Here is a 25,269-nt window from a genome sequence, read left to right on the forward strand (position 1 = left end):
AGCAGCAAGATGAGGACAAAACAAAAACAAGAAAGAAAACAAAACAAAAGAACAACAAAAAATATCAATAAAATTTTTTATATAATATAAAATATATTTGTGGAAATATGAAAATATAAATAAAATAAAATAAAATAAAATATATTTAAACAATATGAAAAATACAAATGAAAATATAATGATAATAATAATAATCATAATAATAATAATATGAAAATACCACAATTGAATAATATTTAAAAAAATAAAATCAAATATAACAATATAATAAAATAAAATAAAGAACCAAAAAAGGACAAACACATTGATTAGTGATCAGTATTGTAAATAAAGAGATGTTTAATGACAAAAATATTAAAACTTGCCACTGTCACATGCTGACCGCATAATGTTTTATCTAGACAAGAAATTGCTACACAGCTTCATGTAGCTAAGGTAAGGATTTATGCTTCCTGCGGCTGTAAATTTAGGGTTGTAAACGGCCTTTGAATAAGTAATAGTCAGTAATAGTAAATCTGTAAAAAAATATATATATATAATTAAACAACAAATGAAATGTATGAAACTGCACATCTGGCTTCCCTTCAAGTGAAAAAAAAGTGTGAAAGAGAACAAAAAGAAGGAAAAGTCTATATACCTGTACTGGTGGGAGTGTGTGTTTGGACAGCTAAAGAGATGGACAGGAATGGTGGGTGTTTCACAGACATATTGTAGCTCTGTTCTCTGGTATGAGATTAACAAGGACAGAAAGAGATAGGAGGAGGACAAGAGACACCAAAAGCAGTTGGCGAACACCTCACGCATTTGCTACTCCAAAATGAGGCCTTGTCATTAGAGTGTCTCAGCGCTGACGTCTCTGTGGACCAGTTCCTTCCGGGTAAAGACTAGAGGAGGTGACACACGGCAAGCTAGGACAGTGATGGCAGTCTGATACCATAATAAAGACCATATGGCGTCTGTTAACAGCGATTCGATTAACTGTAATATTGGTGAGGACATGCAAGCAAAGTTGTCAATTAGTGACTTCATGGCCGTCTGCTTCTTGACTGCGCTCACTGCTTTTTATCGCTCTTCTGAAACATATCTTCCACGAGGTGCATTCGTCACTTTTTACCATTTACAAACGACCTTACATTTTTTAGCAAACCTTTACATTGATTAAAAAACCACCAAAGTAATCATATTTCATCTATCATCTATCAATAAAAGTTTCCTTCATGACAAAATGATCTGCTAAATAAATCATCCACTAGCCTGAGTTATTAACATGTTTTCATGCTACAAATACCCTCAAAACCTCCCACTTTGCACAGATCTTTACAATAATACAAACCAGAATAATCATGCATCAGCCTGTCACAGTTATTCTTTGGCACACAGCTGCATTAAGTCACACAAACACTATATTATTGCCAGTACGCTTTGTGTATCATAAAAGCAAGCTATAGCACCCAAACTGCTAGCTTTATCACTAAAGCAGCACCAAAGTAAATATATTTAATGACCCTGTGACTTCTCTGTAGGCAATAAAAACACAGTTTGGCTATGGGCTGTTATGGAAAATATGTTTTGCGACAGGCTGACGGTGCTAAAACAGATGCAGGCGGTCGATGCGTTCGGAAGACATGCATATGCAGCAGGGGCATCCATCTTTGGCCATTTCATCTCAATGGCCCTTTAAAATGGCCTGCTGACATTGTTCTGATGATATTAATAAAAGAGAGCGAAGTGAAGAGCACCACGGCGGGCGAAGGTGGCCATAAATATTAATGGAGTAGAACTGCGAGGAGATCGCAGCATAAGTGGCCTCTTTATTATTTTTTTTGGGCTCTCCCGTGATTTATCAGCATTCCTGAAACGAGACGCATTTCTAGTGAGAGGAGAAAGTGTGATACCCACGGTGATGTTACACGCATGTACCGCCACTTTACACAGGACAGAAGGAAGGGAGGAGGAAGACGGAGAAGAGAAAGGGTTTGGAACTTGCCAAAAGGTTGGTTTGTTTAACAAAGTGCCGAAGATTTCAGAAAACTTTATTTCAGCTAATGACTGTAAATGAGACAACGTGGTTTATTAGATCATAAAATTGTTCATTCATCCATTCAGGCTTGAAAACATATGCACAATCGGCTGACAAGCGTGTAGAAGTGTGCACACATCTCTCACACATCCACATCCGCGCCTACCAACATAAATCCAACACACTTCTACTGCAGTTATAGAAAACTAATTAGAAAACTAATTAGAAATAAACTTCATGGAGCTCCAAATATACATGTATGTATATACACACTTTTTTTACTTAAATATATACATATAATGTATATATAAACAATATAATACTAATAATTTAAACTTGTAATAATATAAAAACTATGCTCACATACAACCAATAACATCATTTTACCTTGGTTATAATAATAATAAAAATAATAATACAATAAAATAAAATAAAACATAAAAAACCACAGTATGTACCTAAATGTAGAACAATTTATGCTGGCACTTCAAATAATATCTTGGAACCTCATAACTTGTATTATACAGAAATACTTCGATACTTTCATATGCACCATATTATTAAATGACCTCTTTCTGTCTCAGTCTATATGTAATGCTATCAGATTGTCCCCCTCTAGCAATCATCTATTATTTATGTCAAATTGCTTTATGTCTAGGTCTGTCACTGATCGAAACCACATAGATGTGCCAGAGCTTCACTGCCGTGTGTTGAGTGCAGGGCCATGCTGCAGTTTGTGTGTCTGAGTGTGTGTTTAATGGTCTGGGACTGAATAGTGTCCAAACCAACTCTGTCCAAGATCGACTCCCTCATTGCTCCACGGTAATGCTGACCGAGGGAGAAATAGACCAACACTTTGTGTAATAGCTGTGCTGCCTATGCATATGATTACACACTGAATCATCACATACATCTATTTTCAGCAGGGCTGATCATAAGCCACTATATTTCACACAATATACTTGCACCTCATGAGATCTCTCAGCATTGGAGCTCTGATGTAGAATCAGATAATGCTACTTATGCACTTCTGGCTTCATGTTAAAAAGTAAATCGGATCCAAAACCAGACTGTAGGTATTTACAGTAAAAAGGTAATGTCATGAAAAGTCAAATCTACCTCCATCTTTTAGGGTTCTATGGAAATGATTGATCCCGATGTTATGAAAGTTTATTTTTAACAAGGTATTTTAACCGTTCATGTGGAACAGCAGCAGATCATTTCAGCGTGGATTGTTTTATGAATCTGTCACATTAGTCTGCAAAGACGATGTTACTGTGATGTTAGCTAATATTAAAAAAGAATGCCTTTCAAATCATTCTTTAATAATTTATATATCAACAAATATATAACATATAGGAAATATTTTTTTAATTATTGTTTACAAGTAATAATGTATAAAAAATGTATTGTAAGGATGGAAAAACAACTGTTTTCAAGAAAACATGACTAAAGAACGATATAGTCTCGGAAATGGCATTCACAGAAAATGTGAATGTTTTTGAAATTTTTGTACATAAACTGGACATTTTAATCATGTAAAGTAACATTTTCCACATAATAATAGTTTTTCAAGAAAACTTGCTAAACTGACCACAAAATAAAATAAAATAATAATATAAAATAAAATAAATAGTAAATGAATCTAAATAAAGTTTATGACCCCTTTAAAGATTTACAAGAATTTCCAACAAGTCTATTAAAAGGGGCTGATGCATGCCAGCTTATGAACTATTGCTATGAATATTTCAGTGCTGTTATGTTTAAGGATTTCAAAGAGACCCTTTTAATATAGATTAATGGTGCTACAACATTCTATTTAACAGGCTGTAAAGAAAACCAACAACGCATCAGTTTCTGGTTCCATATTCCAAAAAGCTACTTTAAAGCCTATACAATTCCGCTATGAAAACGTACCATAAACCATAAATCTTTTACCTGTTACTGTTGCCTTCTGTAATCCAAGCCAAATGACCTTAAGCACTGACATTATAATGTGTTCCCCGTAATGTTGCAGTTGTGAATTTGGTAAGATTACAGAAAAGACCTGGCAACCTCTGCGCTTTAAGCTAAATCCTCTATACTGTTGGTTGTGTAGGTGTCTTGGCGTGGGTGTAATCACCCTTTGCCTTCATGAACATAACATATTAGCTTAACGGCGTAGTGCGGCACACGAGGCAGGGTTGTGACAGTATTAAAGAGGAATAATTACCAGCTAGTCCGGATTGCAGTATAAAGTGTCATTTGAAGCCACTCTCTGAGCGAATCAAGTGCCCTTTTTACTGTAATTGATGCACCATGGGACATATGCTAATGCTATTTATGAGAAGGTGATCTAACAGGCAACGGGATTCGCTGTAGAAATTAAACTTATTTTAATATGGTAATGTAGTGACATTTGAACCGCCCTTAAATTTCCCGGCACAAATCACTGCAGATTTCTCTAACATTTAACAGCGACAAAGCAGAACAACAAGCAATTAAAAACAAGAGTGAGAATGCAGAAAAAAACACATTAAACACAGGCCACACTGATGGCAAGCAAAAGCATCATACTGTCACAATTAACACCAACAAGCACTATTGCTCTGTTTCAAAACCTAGTAAACTGCCTACAGAGACAGCATTTTAAGGCATCACAGACGCTCAACAGATGCTGTCTTATAAGATTCCTTGCTTTTAAACCAATTCTTGATGTACCCTTCACCTTAAAATATTTCTTCTGTCATCAATTCCGGTCCGAATCAATTTATTTAGTGATCTTATTATGCATTTATGGATTTTAGGGATACTATTCACTATCATTAATCTTGCTTTGGCAGTTTAAATTATTATTATTATTATTTTTATTTTATTTATGATGCATTTTGCAATTGCACTAAATGTATAATGCAATAGAACATTTTTTTAAATTAAATGCAGCATATATTATCACACTACCATTATTATGGTGTAAAGCTTCAAATTCATATTTTTTTTCCACTTATACATATTTTATGAATTTATATGCTTATAATAATTGAGATTTTCTTGCATTGTCAATTTTATCGCTTTTTTGGATTTCTTTCTTTCACTGGGATCACAACATTGAAAAACATGATGCATTCATTGCAATTCTAAACTTGCCAGAGCAAGAAAAATCTTTAACAATTATTAATTAAAATATTATTAACATACTTATAGTTTACTCAATATTATGCTATTTTACTCAAATCTGTGTTATGTTAAGGCTCACTGGAGTATTAGGGTGAATTCTCCTAAAATAAGTTATGTCTCATATTCTGTGAGCTTAAGTATAAGATTTTATTTATTGATTGATTTATATTGTCTGCATATATACAGCACTCCAAATCAGTCCGTTGTTTTAGACAGCAGGTGGCTAAGTAGGCAGCAAGACAGCTCACTAGGTTTGGGAGCAGAGCTTGTATTTAATCACTAATACAAACAAATCAAGATGATAGTTTCCGTGCATGTGCCAAAATCTGAATGACAAAAAACAACTTAAGAGATAAATAAATAAATAAAAGCATGTAACATGACACAAATGGGCTCAAATAAAAGAAACTGGTGTGCGAATGCGCTCAGGATGCGTACTGTGGCTAGAATTAAACATACAATACCCCACACTTAGAGTTCTCCAGGTGTGGATTTCTCTAGCGGACGTAGCCCAGAGGAGGAGAAATAAAAGACAGGGTATGAGTCTAGAGGTTAAGTAACACACACACACACACAGACCTTTCATACTTCACAGCATAAAATACAGCATCTGAGGGTCTCCTGTATGGTAGGCCAAACTGTGAGTGTATGTACTGCGCCTCATGCAACTCATTGAGCTTTGACTCTAGCTGAAATGGAGAAGCTTGAATGAGCTGGTGAGTGCTGAGATGGAAATGTTACACTGTCCCATGCCTCACAAAGAAACGTTTCAGCACATAATACATCAATCTACATTTAGAGCTTCATTATTTACCTTAAAAAATACACTATAGCCAGTATGCATATGACATTACCATGTGAGATTAGTTAAGAATAGTCAAGAACATGTCAGGGTCACGTTTCACCCTAAAATCACAAGAAATAAAGACCATTCAAGAGCTTTAAGATTTTTATATATATATATATATATATATATATATATATATATATATATATATATATATATATATATATATATATATATATATATATATATATATACATGTTACTAATAAGATGACAATTAAGCACATTTTCCATCAAATTTTCATTACAGTAATTTGGAGATTTTTTTTATATTTAAATATACATAAACAAACAAGCAAATAAATAAATAAAGAATGCAGCATGGTGAAGAGTATTGTCCTAATGTATGCTGAATTTAATTTAAAAAGCAGTGCATTGCAGTATTTAAAAATGCAATGACAATCAATTGAGAATAATAAGAAATATCTAGACATTTTACGGTAATGACAACTTGAGGGAATGTTTTTTTTTTATGAAATAATGTCACAATAGCAAAAAAAAAAAAAAAAAAAAAAAAAAAAGATTTAAAAAAAATATATATTAAAAATACTTTGATTTAAGATTTTAATATGACCTATACATGTTCTTAACCATTCTTCTGAGACAAATCCTACAAGTTTTAAATCTGACCTGTTGTACATAACAGGTGGCATCCAGAAATGTGAAACAGCACATTAGACTTCATGGAGTACTATGAGCATTGCATCTTCCTTTCAGGTCGTGCACAGTGTGTTTAAGTATCCGAACTGAACGGCACCAGAGCCAAATCTCCTGTGGCTCAATGCAAGAAGAAGGCCACAGTTCCACTTTTAAGAGATAGGCAAGCCATCAATTATTAATTACAATCTATCCTAGGCTCGGTCAAAGACGCCTGAGGGGACATTTTATTACCAAGAAGTAAAACATCAATTTGCCATTAGACTTAGCCTGTCTACTCCATTCATCCTTGTATTATTAGTTTAAAAATGAAGTCCATCTCTCCTGCCTTTAAAAAAAAAACATGCTTTACACAAGTTCTGAGAGATAAAAAAGCATAGCTTATGAGTTTGCAAGCATTTTTGATGCCACAGAAATAATTCATGGTGACTGAAAGACATGTAAAATGCTGCAATTCATGAGACATCATCGCCTGACTTAAGTGCTGGTGTCAGTGGCTAAAATATGAATGATCAAAAGAAGTTGAGGGATAAGCAATTTTGCTTTTTCTTGTTCTTGTGTAACTAGAGTGCAGACATCTACAATCATCGCAAATTAAATTCACGAGTCTTCTGGTGCCTAAAATGTACAATTCCAGTGCACTAGACTAGTCTGTTCCAAACCCTATTGAGCTGCTTCCCGAATTCAACACAATGTACTTGAGAACAGAAAATATGCACTGTCTGTATGTACTGATACGCTTGACCTTTTAAACCAAAAATTGGACATGGATAATATTGTATGCTTTAGTCATGAAATAAACAGATATCCAGTATCAGGACTGTGTGCCATTCAGAACTGAATTGAAAATGCCTCTAATTTATGTCCTAAATTTGAATTAAGGCAGATAACATGATGTACAATTTTAATAAAAAAAATAAAAATAAAAAAAATGAAATGCAATAAATATTATTGAATCAAATTATTTTTATTATTTATATTAAAATATTTAGCAGTACTTTTAACCACAAAATCTTTTTGATTAAAATAAAATCAACAGTATTTATTTATTAAATTAAATACTTTTATATTTAAACTGCAATATTTATTCACAAAAGCTAAGTTTGTCAAGACAAATTCTGAATGTTTTGTCAAAATCTTGTTTTAAAATCTAGATTTTTTTAATGCCTTAAAGTTTGAAGGTTTATGTGCCTTAAAGACAGAACAAAAGTTAAAATGAATGAGAAATAGAATGATTAATATTGAACAAAAGATAGACAGAACAACAACATGGCCAATTCAATTCAAATTCACATTCATGAACTAAACATTTAAGAAACATCAGTTTTTGCAAAATACAGCATGAGTTACTAGTCTTTCACAAGTACGGAAAGGTACAACAAATATTTAATCCAATATGTGCAAGCAATATGTATTAAATATTTTTGTGTTTCTTAAGAGTTTGGAGTTGCAACATGTGAACACATACTCTGACGATCTTAAAAGGCAGCTGCCTATATAGATCGCAGACAATGGGTTGGGAACACAATGCTACAGAATGGTAGTGTCTAAATACATGCATTATAGGTGTAAAGTTTTCAATGCAACCACAGTCTGAGCTGTTTGTGTGAATCCAGACTTGAGGAACTCTTGTATTTGCATATAACTTCTGCCGCTATGACTCCCACACATCAGAAAAATGACAAAAAAGCACAAACTATTATTGTAATATTCAAGCCTCAAGTTCGTGCCTTATGAAAAGCAGAAGTGCCCTTCCTCCATCGACTGTGGAAGATGAACACCTACTAAGGCCATTCATGGCTAACCTTTTGATTCCCGCTCTTTTAATAGCGAGATCTATCATTAAGTTTCAATTCACACTGCTCCAGACAGTGAAGCATTAACAATGGTGCTGTCAAGCTCTCCTTTACAATTCATGGTAATTAGAGTCTATTGATTTAGCTGGCGGTTTTAACCACTATTGTATTTCTGACTGTGGCTTGTATGGGCAATGTGTCGTTCGCTCTAAGGTCCTGGTTATCACCTTGCCTTTCTGAACAATCAAACAGGTTAAAAAACAAAAGGAAAAACTCCTAGCTTTAGGTTCATATGCATAAAGACTTAATCAACTATTTGAGGAAAGCAGCATGAGTGCAAAATCCTAACTATGCCATGAAGAACAGGAATAGTGCTTCATGGTGGGGTTCAAGTGTGATCTATAGGTTATTCACTTTTGTCCATCTAATGTTCCACAATGTGCAAATTATTAAATGACTTTCAATGAATTTACATGATATCTTAAAGTAGTAATCCAAGTTTTTAAGAGGTTAAATACTTTTCTTGTCATAGTTTAATATGCAGAGATGGAATAAATATTAAAAAAAGAAGAAAAAGATGCACACACATTGAAAGTGATTGCATCTCCTGATGGTGTGTTTAATTTTAGCACTTAAATTAATTATTCAAATCAGGTACAGGACAGTTTATCATCTCGTTCTGCATGCTTGTTTTTGAAGATGCAGCAGACTGTCCCATTCGGACATCATTTACTAGGACTTACAGCTTCAGTATGTACAGTACACTTGAATTGGTTCTTTGGAATGCAAAAAGTGTGCTTCTGGATATGTGCCTAGTTATAATGTCGCAATCATTTGACGAATTACTGCTGTCATGACCATTCAAAAATATACAAAGACATTTGACCATAAAATAGTCTTTACCTCCAGGTTTTCTAGCACAGTGTTTATAGTCAAATGGCAAAATGGCAAAAAGTCCCAATGTTTGTGAAGCATACAGTAGAAAGCAGTAGGCAGAAATAAATAAATAAACAACTTAATTTAAATAACTTGTGACTTGTTTACATTCCCAAAATAGTATATTTAATATGACCTAATGGCCTATATATGGCCTTTATATAATAAATAATTCCATTTAATAATGTAAAAAAAGATGCATACAACACACATAAACCTATTTCACACAATTTTTGACAAACATTTTGTGAAAGTTAATAATTGATTTCCTATAAAACCAATATAATGTCATGTATTATTAATTATTCAGTTGAATAATCCAAAATGAGATGTGCATATAACATGCATTCCTATTCCACGCTATATTTGAAGAAAACTCACTAAAAATTCACTTTAAAAACATTAAAATCTTATTAATACATTTCTAAAACCAATATAATACCAATATAGTACAAATAAGGAAATTTAATAATGCAAAATGAATTACACGTCAAAGTTCTGAAATGAAATTCTAATTTCACACATTTACTGAAAATTCACAAAAATACTTTTAAAACAAACAATTTATTATTAAATATCAATATGTTTAGACAAGACTGCAGATAGATTTTGTAACAAGGGAACTACCACTTACACAAGTGCAGAGCTGTCTCTGATAGGATCTTTTATTAACCCCATCCCTTTTACCTCAATCTCTAGTTTTTGCTTCAATTTAAAGGGTTCAAGCCTTAAATAGAAAGTCTACGATCTACGAGGAACAAGAGCAAGGTGTGTGAGTGCTGGTGTGCAGCAGGGACGACAGAGACGCTATGGGAAGAGGTGGGCTCTTGTAAGGCACAATGACATGAGGAGGTGTGTTGGGGGTGGGCGGTAAAGTTGGTGAGAGGAAGTGATGTAATGAAAGAAAGCCAGTGTGCATGTTTCACCAGGAGACACAAAAGCTGATTATGTCAAAAGCAATGCTAACTAACACCCTCAAATTCCGCCTGAGCTACTGTACATTGAAATGTGAGCAACTGCACACATACATTTTAAGTGTGTGGGCATAACTGTGTGTGTTTATGTAAGCAGTACCTGCGTTTGAAGGTGAGGAGAACGCCCAGGAGAATGATGACAAACATGAGGATTCCCGCAATGACGCCTGCCATCTTTACAGTGCTGTCCACCTGTTTTTCGGGCTCTATGTCATTGGAATTCTGGGTAGATGCACCTTTAAAGCAACAAGTACATCACAAAGAAAAGAAAGGGCCTTTAACTAAGACAAGAGCTGTTGAGAAAGGCTCTACGGTGACACACACAGAACAAACAAACACAAGAATTAAATGAAAACACTAACTGAAAGTACACAGAAGCACATCTCATGTTCTCACACTTTCATTTGATACATACAACCAGTCAAAAGACAGAAAACGAAAGACACGCGCATTCAAAATCAAGTTAATTAAATGCATTTAAATTCAGACAAAACAAATGCACAAGTGACATTGATCATTACTGTGTGGTGGGTTTATGGCAAGGGGGGATCGTTTATTGAATGGTATTAATTAACAGGCAAAAGACAAAAAAAAGGAGCTTTCAAATACTGGATCACTGTGGTGAAATATGAAACACTCTAGGGCCTTTGGATTCTGGGTTAGAGAATGCAAAATAACCAAAAGACAATTCAATGCAAGGAAAGCAAGCATGAAATATGGATACAAGAGACAAAAAGATTCATGCAGATGTATGTGTGTCTTTGTGTGCATATGTGTGTCGTAAACTTGCATGCAATATATTGTTATTGTAATATCTGTGTAAAATCTTCACCATGCATGATTTTTAGAAAATACTGTTCAGACTAGCGTGGCTCCGCACCAAACGGCTCATCTACTTTCATCAGGCATGTAATTCTACTGTGAAATTGCCATTATTTCTATGAAAGAACATCAGCTGTTTGTTGTTGTCGTATTTCACTGTTGAAAAGATCATAATCATCTTTGCAATTTATTTTCAAAGCCTTAACTAAATGAAACATATTCAACCATACAATAATCTACATCAATCCTAATGATATGAAGAAGAAAGGCTGCATAGACTTCAAAACACATATAGATATAAATAAATAGCTTAGCTGCATTATATATGTGGATAGATACACAAACCATAGGAAAGTATGGTAGAATGATTAAACAATTATGTTGTTATATTTACCTCCACTTCTTCTTTAAGAGAATGTTTGAACCTGCCAGTGTGACATCTTTAACAATCTGTTGCATATTAAAGCATTGATCTCTCTATGTGGGCGGTTTGCTTTCATGTAAGCTCAATAATTTGATTTATTTATTTCCCTCAAACCGTACAGTTCTTTTAAGCATGAGCAAACATTCAACATTAAACGTACAGACATTTCTGGAACAGTACATTGAAGAGCTAAACCTTCAGAGCAAACAAAACAGTATTTCTGTCTTGTTTTTCAGTACAAAAAATGTGTGTAAATATACATACACACACAAATATGTTTTATTTTTATTTATTGATGGAGTACAAACTTATTCAAGGTTCAGTTAATGAAAAGAACGTGTTACTATTTTATGCAGTTTTGCTTATCAAGGTGTTCTAAAGACGTTCAAATGAAAAAATACTATATATATGAGCTGAAAGTAATTTTCAAATGACATCAGTGACCAGAAGTTATTCATTTCCATTGGGTTTGCAATTTAAGGTGGCATAACCAAACCCCCTAAAAGACATCCAAGACTGGACTTTGAAAACATTTACAACTTTAGTTTCTTTTGACCTTTGAAAAGAACACTGGGCCAAGCTCTGCTAACCTTGCTAGTCTTTGGAATGTTTTCCAGCCAAACACATTTTGGCTCCATCTACAGCTGTCAGAAGGTGAAGTGAGCGCTATGGATGGTCTATGTGAATGGACTATGTGTTCTCCTTTGACTCTATCAGCGTAGTAACTGAACTCCATGTCCTCCAGTCTGCTCTGATCTGATTGGGTTCAACAGTTCATGATTCACACACACACACAAACACTCACACACACTTACTCCATGATGGGGTTCTTTCAGTCTATTTTCTGATATCATCCTCCAAGACAGCCCCATCTTCACGACAATACAACAATATTAATCTTGACCAACCAATTGACTTATTTTACTGACCCTTTAGAAAAGAAAATCACTTCTCATAGAGCTCTATATGGCAGCATACACCTACGAATTGACTAGATTCATTTTTAGTATGTACATTTACAATTCACTGGCACAAAAATGTAAAAACAAATTATCTTTAAAGTGAAAAAATATTCTTTAGATTTTTTTTAAATGTTCTCCACTCTAAGAAAAAAAACTATTCTTTTAATGTTCATTGAAAGGTTTTTTGGAACAAAAATGTTTCAAACTACAGCTTTAAATAACGATTTTACAACTGTTAATTACATACGTACTGCCCACAACCTAAAAAAAATATAGAAGTGCTTGTATCTGTATCATTTTGACAATAATATTGGTTCTGATGACTCTTACACTCATATGAATCATAAGGATCTCAGTGATCCTTTAAGAGCTGTGCTATTTTTTATTTACCATAAAATTGTATGTAAAATAATTAAGAAAAACTATCTGCCCTTGATTCTAGAAGCACTGTACATTTACCTTCACCCACAAGCCCTGCTTGTATGCCCAATAAAATCTGTGAGTATGCAAATCCTTTTATTCTGAGGGGGTAAAATTAAGTATCAAAGAGGAATTATTATCAAAGCCCATCATATTAAAATATAATCCCTACCATATACTGGGGGAGTTGGAGTGGGTGGGTTTTGCCATTTTAATTGCTGGCATTTTGCGATACTCTGTGTGGTTCTGTTAGCGTGTGAAATGGTACTTTTGTATAACTTTATTTAAAGCAGGTCTGTAGGCCGAGGGATTACGCAAAGGTTTATAGGGGTGCATATCGCCGCTGACATCTCTATTGCCATTGTTCTGGAGCTGACAGGATTACGGATACATCGTTGGATGCATCTAACAGGATTATAATCTCAAATGGACTGGGATTAAGACCAGGCAGCCATATAAACAACCCATGATGCTAATATCTCAAAAAAGCATCCCCCTTTAGCAAATACAGAGAGGTTAATGGGTGGATTTTAAATACATTTAGTTCAAAATCCTTTTGTTTCTAATTCACAAGTGTATTTGTGCTTATATTTAAGCATTGTTGGTCTTGAGCATTTTGTTAAATTTAAGATGGGAGGATTGAGAAACAAAGGTATTTGTGTAAACTGACAACTGATTTGAAGCTCAAAGTGCACATGCATAATGCATGATGTCTTTAGTTTTTATTTTTATTTTTTATTGGAACTGTTGGGATAATGTAGCAAACACAACTAGATTTGGCTTTTTATTGCTTAGTGAATATTACTGGCCCAGGAAAAGCCACACCTAAAAATATAAAAAAGCACTTTGTAGTTAAGTACTGTGCAAAAGTCCAATGTTTTGTATTTTGGATCTTTCTTTACCATAAACCCCACTATGCATTCGCTAACCAGTGCAATGACATTCATCCATATTTAAGTTTCAAGTGTCAAATTACTTTTGGGGCCACTGTACATTAAAATTCATCTCTTAAAACATAAATATGATCCTTATAACTGCATGTCAAAATATGCATTTAAAACCTAAATGATGAAAGCTGCAATCTGCATAATTCAGACGATTAAGCATTGTAATGGTTCACTAGCTGGCTAAAATCTCCTGTGCAAAGCAGATATCCAGCAAGACCCTTTGGAAATGTGAGATATTTTAGTGGAAGCAATTTGTAATTTCAGTCAGGGCAATTGAACATACTGTATATGACTGTAGAGTGAAATGGAGAAGCACCTAAATGTGGACCTTACTGCACTGGAACTAAAGAGCTGACACCTGTGTCTGAATATCTATTAATATTAGGAATAAATGAAGAATAATATGAACATACAATAAACAAATATAACAATTAAGTGCTCTTCCCAATACAATTAAGCACAGTTAGGTACTTTTAATTATTCCACACACACTGCATATATGCACAGGAAAACATATCTAGAATAGTAAACACACACAAACATACACATGCTGGCAAACATACTCACATGCACGCACACACACACACACACACACACGCACGCACCAGTTAGGCTGGGAGGGTCAGAGTGTATGACTGGGATCATGTTAGGTGAAGCAGTCACTTGAATATGTAAGGGGTGGAGTGTTGTAGGTAAGGCAACATATATCACTTTATGCTTACATTTTGCTCAGAAACTTATTAAGCTCTACTGTAAAGCATTTTTATGTATAACCAAACAGCAACTACGTAATGGTCTGGGTAAAAATAAAAATAAAAAAATAAATAATAATAATACACTCCAGAACAACAGAAGGGTTATAGAGCTAAAAAAATATAATAATATAACATTTATACATTTATACATACAATTAAAATGCATATCATTTGTTTTTATAAATAAGAAATACATAAGGAACGCCCCCCCCCCACACACACAATTATTTACAGATCATTTAAAGCAAGATTATGTAATTTCTAAGGAGGAAATTTTCTTTAAAAGAGGATAACTGATATTAATTATGGATTCCATTTTCAGAGCATAACAAGGTCATGAGCAAAACTATCATAGAGGGGGATATCTTTTGTTTTTAAACATGAGATATGAATAATAATACGATCATTTAAGACATGTGGGTGGCACTGTACATTATCAGGGTCCCAAATTACAACAGTGTCAATGGAGTCAATGAGAACCAGCTAGACTTTTTAGTGAAACAGACATGCAAAAAATGCATTGAGATGGTGATGGAGAAAAGCAGAATAAAGGAACAAGGTTAAAAAAAAAAAAAAAAACTGAATGAAAATAGAAAAAAGTAGAGAAGGAAACAACAGATGAAATGTGGATGGGTGGAAAGAACAAAGAAGAAAGAAAAGTTTGACTATGGTATAATATTCACCTTCACTGGGAATGACAAGTATGTAGGGCGTGGTATTTTGTCCCCTACCTATTACCACTAACACAAGGTTTTACGTTCCAGGCCGGCATGCATGAGAGAAAAGAAGGAAAGAAAAAATAGTCTAAAGAATTATGCTTTCAACTCAGTCATCTGAGCTTCCTTTGAGTGAGTAACATTTGGCTGGAAAGGACACTGAAATGTGTAGGATACAACAGGCAGGCTATTTCACACGGGAAAATAATATCTCTCCAGAATCTTCTAGTGGAACTGACAGAGTTACAGAAGATTTTAGAAATAGCTATTTTTTCACACTAATGCAAATATTTTCGAGGCCTTATGTTACTTTGAAAAAAACTATTCTATTCTGAGTATACAATTGTATGAAGAAGGAAAAAATACGGGGGGAATGCACTAAGACTGAATTGTGTCTGCTGTCATTTATATGAATTTGCATTGATTCACCCACCAATTTAATAAAGGAATTATTCAAATTAGGTAACTGTGCTAATGACACTACAAAATTTGCATGCTCTACCACTGCAATGCAAACACCTAAAAGGAATAGTTCACCCACAAATGAGAATTTGCTTAAAATGTACGCACATTCAGGGAATTCTGGATGCAGGTTCATAAGGAGAGATTTGGAGAAAATCTGCATTTAAAAAAAATAAAAAAAATCCACAACATTAATTGATGGTTTGGAGGGTTGTGGATTACTTTTGGATTATTGTGATGTTTTTATCATCTGTTTATCATCTGTTAGATGGCGTGTAAATATCCATTTTTGGGTGAGCTATTCCTTGAATGAGTTATTTTAAATACAGCAACTGATCTCTTTGATAACCAAAACATCTAGGGAAACATAACTTAATGGTATTTCAGAACACAGTACTGGGTTTTATGAACAAGGCAAGAACTTAAATCAGTCTAGTGCACATAGAAAAGACACGTGTTTGCATTCAATATACAATGTTGTTCAACTATTTCATCTCATTAAACTAGTTTGCAGGTATTGAGTGAATACCATGTGCAAAAAATCACAAAAGCTGTTTAGTGAATTCACCCCGTAATCTAAAGCATTAAAAAGGCAAGGGAAGGTTGAAACGCTCAAATGTCTGTATCCAAGGCATCACAGTGTAAAGCATGTGTTTCTATGACAGAAACACAAAAGTAATTGGTTTTTACAATTATAATAAGAACCCAACTCAGGACGGATCTAACTGGGATATGAACGGAAAACAGGCCATGACCAAAAGAAAAGAAAAAAAAGCCTAAAATGGACATGGAGTTCAGCAAAACAAACAAACAGGTGTGCGCAGAAGCAAGCTTATTGAATAAAATGCAGAAAAAGCCAAAAGGAATGAAAGAAAACTGGAAAAGAAAGAATGGGCAAGGAAAAAAAATATGATGAGTGTGTAGCACTGGACGGCAATAGTGCCTCTTTATCTGTGATGTCCATTAAATAATAGAAAGTCTTTTGTGATTGCTCTGTTCCTGAAAGTGATTATGTAAAAGGGTCTTTTTACGGAGAGGAGGGGAAATGAAATGGAGCAAAAGAAACTGAACAGAATTGTTGGCCAAACGTAGATAATCATGCAGGTAAAAAAAAATGGGATTTGAGTTTTTCAATGAAACCGGAAGCACTAATCTCAGTCCGATGCAACTGAGCTTTGTCTGAATGTACAACTTAAATGAAAAGGCTTCGTGCTTTTTTTCTTTTCTTTTTGTACCTCATCATGTACCTTTAGTAATGGGTTCCACTATAAAATCAAAGGTCTATTAAGAATACAGAGGAAATAGCATTTCTAATATTACATCTGCTTAATTCCAACCCAAACATTATTTCAATGAATTTGATTGATTGATTGTGTTTAGCTACAGGGACTTAAACTATCCAAATATCAACCCAGCCAAAGAACTTTTCCAAAGCAAGTCTCATCTGGATATACAACAGAACAGGCAAATCAATAAACAAATAAATCAGTAGTAATTAATAATAAAGTGTTTCATTCATACGAGCTAAAATTAATTAATTAATGAAACAATTCTCATACCTTTGGTAGCCAGTCGCACACAGTTGATTTTGGTTTCCTGGAAGAGGAGAGAAAAGTTTGTGTTTTAATTAAACATTGAAAAGACACTGTATTGAGGAACATTGTTTTTGTCAAGCTACAGTGATCTTAGTAATTGCAACACAATGAAGTGCGGCTTATTTTCATCATGAGGTGCATGACATTAAGAAACAGTTCATTATATAACAACATTTCTAATGATAGTGAAGGGTTCCCAACTGCAGTGCTAAAGCCAAAACAGAGAGAAATTATCTTTATACTTCAGTTTTCCTATGCATGTTAAGTCATTACAGTCAACTTAAAGACATTTATGGTCATAAAACTTGCCCTGAACAAAAAAATAAAACCTGATTTAATCCTTAAAAAATTACTTTTGATGGTATAAACGAATGTAGTCATGTTGTTTCAGTCATATTTAACATGAATATGAATAAAACTGCTAATTTAGATAACAACACATTTTCTTGTTCTAGTCTATTCCATTTAAAAGCGTTTGTGGCTGCCTCTGGAATGCCAGTTATGATGATAAAAATCTCACTTGCATTATCCGAATGGCACGTGTGGCGTGACAGGTGTTAATTAGCCGGCAGATTTTGGTGTGAAGTGTGCATGGAAGTTTAGAGCTCTGAGACAGGAAGCCAGATGCTACCATGTGTTTCTGTGAGCATGTTTACAACAGCCACTTGTTTTGATTAGATCTGCTGTCCTTGTGCACCTCATCTCAGCAGGCACGTAAACAGTAATGCCTACACATCACAGGGCCTTGGAAGGTTTTGCTTACAGCAATACTTCAGAAAGTTATACTGTATAGCAGCTGTATTAAACATCTGAAAAGAGTGTCAGAAGTACATGCTATAATCTCAGCATTGCCACAGGAGGCTCTATAGCATAAATTATTTTCTTCTGTGCTCATTTTTCTCTTTACGTAAACTACTAACGTCATGGTAGAGCAACTGTTTGACAAGAATCTTACTGAAAGGATACACCAATGATAACAACGCAGCAATGCAAGAATGCAAAAAATGAAAATCCTGTCATTATTTATTCACCTTCATGTCGTCCTTAATACCTAGTAAAACCTGAGAGGTTTCTGTCACTCCATTGAAAGTCCAGCTAACCAAACCTTAGATGAACAGATTTATTTGATGTGTTTATTCATAAATAAACAAATACAAAGTGGCAGGTTGTATGGTAAACACAGAACCTCAAACATGCTCTCTATTTATACAGTACAGACCAAAAGTTTGGACACACCTTCTCATTCAAAGAGTTTTCATTATTTTCATGACTATGAAGATTGTAGAGTCACACTGAAGGCATCAAGGGCTATTTGACCAAGAAGGAGAGTGATGGGGTGCTGCGCCAGATGACCTGGCCTCCACAGTCACCGGACCTGAACCCAATCGAGATGGTTTAGGGGTGAGCTGGACCACAGACAGAAGGCAAAAGGGCCAACAAGTGCTAAGCATCTCTCGGGGAACTCCTTCAAGACTGTTGGAAGACCATTTCAGGTGACTACCTCTTGAAGCTCATCAAGAGAAGGCCAAGAGTGTGCAAAGCAGTACTACTTTGAAGAACCTACAATATGACATATTTTCAGTTGTTTCACACTTTTTTGTTATATATATAATTCCACATGTGTTAATTCATAGTTTTGATGCCTTCAGTGTGAATCTACAATTTTCATAGTCATGAAAATAAAGAAAACTCTTTGAATGAGAAGGTGTGTCCAAACCTTTGGTCTGTACTGTATGTCGATCACTGTTTAGCTCTAAATAAAAGCCTAAAGCCTAAACCTGTTCATCACACTGTATAAAGCAATAATATCTCTTCACAAGACTTGATTTATTTTACACCTGGGCTTTTGATGGAGGGACAGAAAGCTCTCAGGTATCTTCAAAAATAATTTAATTCATATTTTGAAGATGAACCAAAGTTTAACGAGTTTGGAACCACATGACAGTGAGTGGGTGGACTATCAGTTTAAGTTGCACTTGCATTGCAGTGTCTAAGTAGTCACACCTGTGTATGTGCACTTGCCCAGAATGTGCTTCTACCTTAATAAGTGCACTCCAAGTTACATTAGATAAAATCATCTCCAGAATGACAGCCTAGACAGCCTAAAAAATCCCTTTAAATGTTCACAAACACGCAGTTCTCAAAATTCACTACTAATTTTTTTTTTTTTTAGCACCACTCAACATCACTTTGCTGTATGCTGTATAAATCATTCAAATTAATCTGCCAACTGATTCTTTACAAGTTCAGAATGCTGCTATCCAGAGACGTGACAACACAGACAAAAAAAATTGTTTGTTAACAGGGTTAATACTTGTATACTTGTCTACGGTATTCTGGGTGATTGCTAGGTGGTTTCGCACTGGCGCAGTCAAAAGACTCAAGAATGGGGTCTATGACATTCTGACTCCTAGATGTGCCCCCAGCCCCTCCTTCAATTCAAGTCTATGGGGTGCAACCTCCGCCAGGTCTGATTACTTAGACAAGTAAAAGCACACCTCTCCTCAACAAGACGCATGATTTGAGGTATCATTTGCATGTGGGATGGTTAGGAGCTTTAATAAATGACTGACCCCAATGAAGCTCGTCTTAGCAAACACCACTAACAAATCAATCAGAAAATGCATTTTGAAGAAGCAATACAGACAGTCTCTCTCCTAGTATTTATTTTATAATTCACTGTGCCTTTATGAGTGGCACTCTTCAGAAATATTAAAAATCCCCTTGGCAACATATCAATTTGGGCTCACGGCAAATCTAAACCCATACGAGTTGCTCAAATACATCCAATGCTGATGAATGCAAACACAACAACACCCTTGACTCAAACTGTTGACACTGAAAAATGAACTGTCAATGCAGTGCTATGCAAGAAAAGGGCAGCCACTAACATGTGACCTCGCTGTCAGTGGCGGTTTGTCCCATCTGATTGTGGCATTGAAGCAGGGGGTGGATTGGCACAGCGAGGTGGAGAGCTGTCCATATGTGAGCGGACCATCTGTCTGTCACAGACTGCTATCGGACATGCAGGGTCAAACACTGCTAGCCACTGTAGAAGTGGGGGAAAATAATATTGTTGGAGTTTTATGAGGACTTTCAATGCAGATGAATGGAGGGAGGCATACAAGCTACAAAAACTGGGAGGGAAGGCAAAAAGATGGTACCATGGTTTAAACCTTTTTTTGTTGTTGGGGGTATGGTGTTCTAGAAGTACCTTAGAATATCAAGTAAATACCATGAAATATGAATAGGGTACTTATTATGTACCATGGCATTTACCATAGTAAGATATCACTTACAAAAAAGTACTATCAGATGGTAATATTACCCTATACTGCTCAAAACTTTGGGGTAAGCAAGAAAAAAAAAAGGAAAAAAGAAAAAAGAAAGAAAAAAAAGGAATGTATTATTATTGACAGTAGACATTTATAAGGTAAAAAAAGATTTAGAATTAAACTTAAAAGCTGTTCTTTTGAAGTTTTTATTTATCACAGGAAAGAAAAATTCCACAGAAATATTAAATTGTTTTCCCAAAAAATTCAAACATAAAAAAAAAAAAATAAATAAATAAATTCATCGTCAACCTCACACCGAAATAAGCAATTAAGAGTTTACTGAGGGGAAACTCTTAGTTAATAAAATTCTGCTACACCATGGTATGACTTCAGTACTTTTATTAAGAGAAAAGGGGGTAGCACTTTATTTTACAGTCCTGTTCCCCATGTACATACGATGTACATATTATAGTAATTACAATAACTATGTAATAACTAGGTACTAACACTGAACCTACCCCTAAACCTAACCCTACCCCATGTAGTTACCTTGTATTACCAGAACTTTCTTAGATAAATACACTGTAAGTACACTATAAGTACATGTACTGTAAAATAAAGTGCAACCGAAAAGGGTGAGAGGAGCTGAGGGCCGGTACTTTGTTTCTGAGTGCGTCGTAGTGCTGGGACTTGGGGAATGGAATAATAGCAGGGGGTCTCGGCTGATGGAAAACATCCAGTGACAGCTGAGCTATACTGTCTGCCCCTCCAGTCAAATAATTCAACAGACTGTCAAAGGCTTTTTAATATGACCGCATAACGACGGAGAGAGGAAGACTGAGAAAGAGGGACAAAAAGGGATGAAAAAGAACAAGTCTTTGCAGTGCAGGAAAAACTGCTGGGTGGTGAGTGAATTTGAGAAAAGAGTCTTCATCTAAACATCTAACTTCGTTATTCTAACAGACTGCAAAATAACTGTTGGCAGACTGAATAACTTTATGGGTGCTTTCACATCTCTAGTTCGATTCATTTGGTCCGAACCAAGGGCAAACAATTATACATTGTAGCATTTTTCTTTTTTTTTTGGTTCCTTTTCACACCACACTGATTGCTTTGGTCCGTACCAGTTGAAATGAACCAAAATGTAGTCACATAACAACATCTACATCACTCACTGGCCATGACGTATTTCCTAAACTGCTTTTCAATTGGTCAGAATTTACGTGCAGGAAAAAAATTCCAACATAAGAGGAAAAGCCAGCAAACAACACGGAGACAACACAACTATGGAGAGACGACTGTGCGGGCTGGTTTTGTCCCTGGCCACAATCTATTACATTGTTTGTATACACCACAATATGCAAAAAATACATTTCTATAATGAAGCGCGGATGCGGCTTGAAAAACAACGTTCTAATGCACTGCAAACGGCGAGCTGGAATTGCTCGTAACTTCAAGCGGAGGCATGCATTAATTCTTCTTAACTCTGACATGCTCATGGTAATCTGACCAAATTTTTATGAGGCTCCGCACCTCCTCACTACTCCCAAGTTTGTCCATGCTAAATTGCAAACTGTCAATAAACACTTCCTCATCCCATAAAGCACAACGCAGCTGACTACGGCAGCTGGTTTAGTCCAAAGATGATCAGTACTTTTTGCAGTTGGGTCTGTTCGAGGTCGGATCACATTCTCAAATCACATCACAAATGAACCGCTCCAGAGTTTCTTTGAAAGCGTACCGAGACCACCTCTTCAAGCTGGTCCGCTTTAGGTGCGCACCAGAGTGCGATTGCTGCTTTCACACCTGCCCAAACGAATCGCACCAAACGGGGAAACGAACTGTGGTACGATTCAACCGAACTAAATGAGGCAGGTGTGAAAGCACCCTATAAGGAAAACGCTGCTGGTCTGAGCAATGATGCTAAAGTGCTGTGGCTCATTGTCAAGTTGTTGTGAGACCATTGCTATAGTGGTTAGGATCTTCTTAAACCAAACAAAAGCAAAAAAGATGGCTTTTGTTGCGAAATGGAAAGATTGGCACATGTATGACAGTTCTGAAAGAAAAGAAAAGCAAAAATAAGCTAATAACTCTCCACAGACAAATCCAACTGACTGCAATTTACTAAACTTGAGTGACAACTTTTCATTAATGTTTTTAAAAAGAACACAGGACTCATGACAAATGCCTAATGGTTAGCCAGAGAAGTTAAAGAATATGGATTTCATGTCACCGTTCAGCTTTTTGCCGTGCCTGCTAGAGTTAATCCATATGACAGCAGATTTACAGTCTATACCGTTTCTAGGTGGTCACTCGCTCAATTCTGAAGCATTCTTTGGATTAGTTAGCCATTACAGCAGTTTTCTTGACATGCCTGTTGCTAATTTTTACTGATGACAACAGCTGTAACCTAGGAAACTATACCTAACTATCAACTAGTTTCTAGAACTGATTTCTTCTAAACTTGGGCCTCTAGAAGGAACAAATATCCACATATATTCTACAGACATGATTTATAATGAAACTTATTTGTCATAAGCAGCTTTTGCACGTCACACAAACGGGCTGATCAAAAACATTATTTCCTAGGAGACGAAAAAACCATCCAAGTGTCTCATAATTTAAGATATGTTTTCTGCAGTGTTTTAAACAGATTTTGAATTGGATGCTTATAATTAGGAATTATGAATGCAGGTATGAATGATAACAACAACCTCCTGAGGCAATCATCTACACATTAGGGGCTCAGGAGGGAAAACGCTCCATAGAGAATGAATAAAAGAAATGTGTGTTACAAAATGACAAAAGAAAAGTGGCATCAGCCAGTTGTCTGGAGGTATTTGAGACAGCGGCGCTACTATTTCAGGAGACGTTGCTTTCGAGAGTAACACCTTCAGTCTGGTGAAGTATTAGCAGGAGATTTAGACAAAAGAAACTAAAAAACAAAGCAAAATAGTATGACACAAGCTGCTTGTGCTGTCTATAGTTTTTTCATTCATACATAGCACTCTGTTTCTCATAAAGAACAAAGGAAAGCTTGACAGCTAACTGCAGCGTCAGGTGTAAATGAAGAAAGAAAAGGCAAGAGATTCTCAAAAAACGTGTTAAAGAAGTGTGAGACGCTTCAAAAATACTCCCAACTGCCACGAGAGAAATGTTTAGTCTCCAACCAAGAGTATCAATGCTTTCAGATGCTGATGAATTGCACAGAAAAACAGGAAGAGGGTAAAATACAAATTAACCCATGATTAGGGCTATTCCCATTTCATTTAATTAGTAAGCAATTAATCATATTCATGAATATACCGTATGAATACTGCATTGAGTATTTCATTGCACTGACCGAATGAAAACTCTGCATTCAGTGTTTGAATGCATCAAGGCACACAGTTTGGGTAGTTCATCAAGATTTTAGTTTCAAATCTAAATACATTTGGATTGGGTCCAGACAGCTAGTAAAAAAAAAAGAAGCTACTATTAAAATAAAATAAAATAAAATAAAATAAAATCTACTACTATTAAAACTATTAATACAGCTATTATTATTATTATTATTATTATTATTATTATTATTACAAGAACATTTTGTGCTTTGGTGAAATAAAGGAAATCTGACATTTCACGAAAATTTACTCAATAAATAGTGCAGCTTCTTAAATATTTCTTCTTTATTTATCTGACCTGCCAACTGAACATTTAACACTAGTCCTGGGGCACATGATTTTTAACACTTTGTTTGTTTGATTATTTTTTAATTGTCCAACAATAGCTGCCACACTCAAACAAGCCATGATTTCACCTTTGACAGGTCGCGACTTTTAAATGAAAGCTGTTTTCCTCCAGAGTGTTTGCTCCTATCAGAGCAACACATCAGTGGAAACAAAGTGCCCCAAACTTGTCCTTTTACCTGCCACACAACGAAGACGGGACACGCTTTACGGGTTCCATTTTGTTAAAAGCTGCATGTGTCTGTTTCAATTTCTGTCTAGTGTGAGTTCAGCCACTTAAACGAGTGAGTGCCTCTTCACAACTCCGTATCCCTCTTTCAGAACAAAAGACGCCTGCAGCAGCAATTACTTGCTCTTTTAGCCCAAGCGTCTGCGGTCCTGTTCACAAACACAACCGAGGGACAAAAGAGAGCGGAGGAATCCTAATTTAGCTTAGAACAGTTTGAGACCACTATTCCCCTGACCACCTCCCTCCCCTTTCTCGCCATCTCTGGCAAGACTGACATGATAAAGTCTATCAAAAATGACCTGGTGCTATTAGCAGTGCCAGGAGAAACTCTGTGGGCAGTGGCACTCTGAGATGCATTCATTTATGGACTGCTGCTACACGGAGAGATAAAAAAAAACAGTAGTATTTCTATTAAGTTGATGTGTGCAATGTCAACTGAAGAAGGGCTCTTTTCGGGGGAATCAACCTATGATTTGCTTCAGCAGGGATAAGAAAAGGTATTTTTACACCCCCAAAATTACACACTTCATCTGACTAGGCCTTAAAAGT

General features: G+C 35.4%; 1 protein-coding gene across 11 annotated transcripts in view; it reads right to left on the reverse strand.

Annotated features, from left to right (window-relative positions):
- The window catches only part of ptprt (protein tyrosine phosphatase receptor type T), a 224,380-nt gene that overhangs the window by 58,123 nt on the left and 140,988 nt on the right, over positions 1 to 25,269 (reverse strand). For 4 of the 11 annotated variants that reach the window (XM_026265953.1, XM_026265954.1, XM_026265952.1 and 1 more), the window contains exons 13-14: positions 17,453 to 17,489; positions 10,486 to 10,621 (exon numbers count right to left, since the gene is read on the reverse strand). In XM_026265953.1, coding sequence (XP_026121738.1) covers positions 10,486 to 10,621; positions 17,453 to 17,489 — 173 coding nt within the window. Of the gene's footprint in view, positions 1 to 5,640; positions 5,674 to 10,485; positions 10,622 to 15,398; positions 15,456 to 17,452; positions 17,490 to 25,269 lie in introns of all 11 variants that reach the window. The other 7 variants (XM_026265948.1, XM_026265945.1, XM_026265943.1 and 4 more) reach the window with 4 other exon arrangements.

This window comes from Carassius auratus, chromosome 6 (genome assembly GCF_003368295.1).
Source record: "Carassius auratus strain Wakin chromosome 6, ASM336829v1, whole genome shotgun sequence".
In the NCBI taxonomy this organism is placed as follows: Eukaryota; Metazoa; Chordata; class Actinopteri; order Cypriniformes; family Cyprinidae; genus Carassius; species Carassius auratus.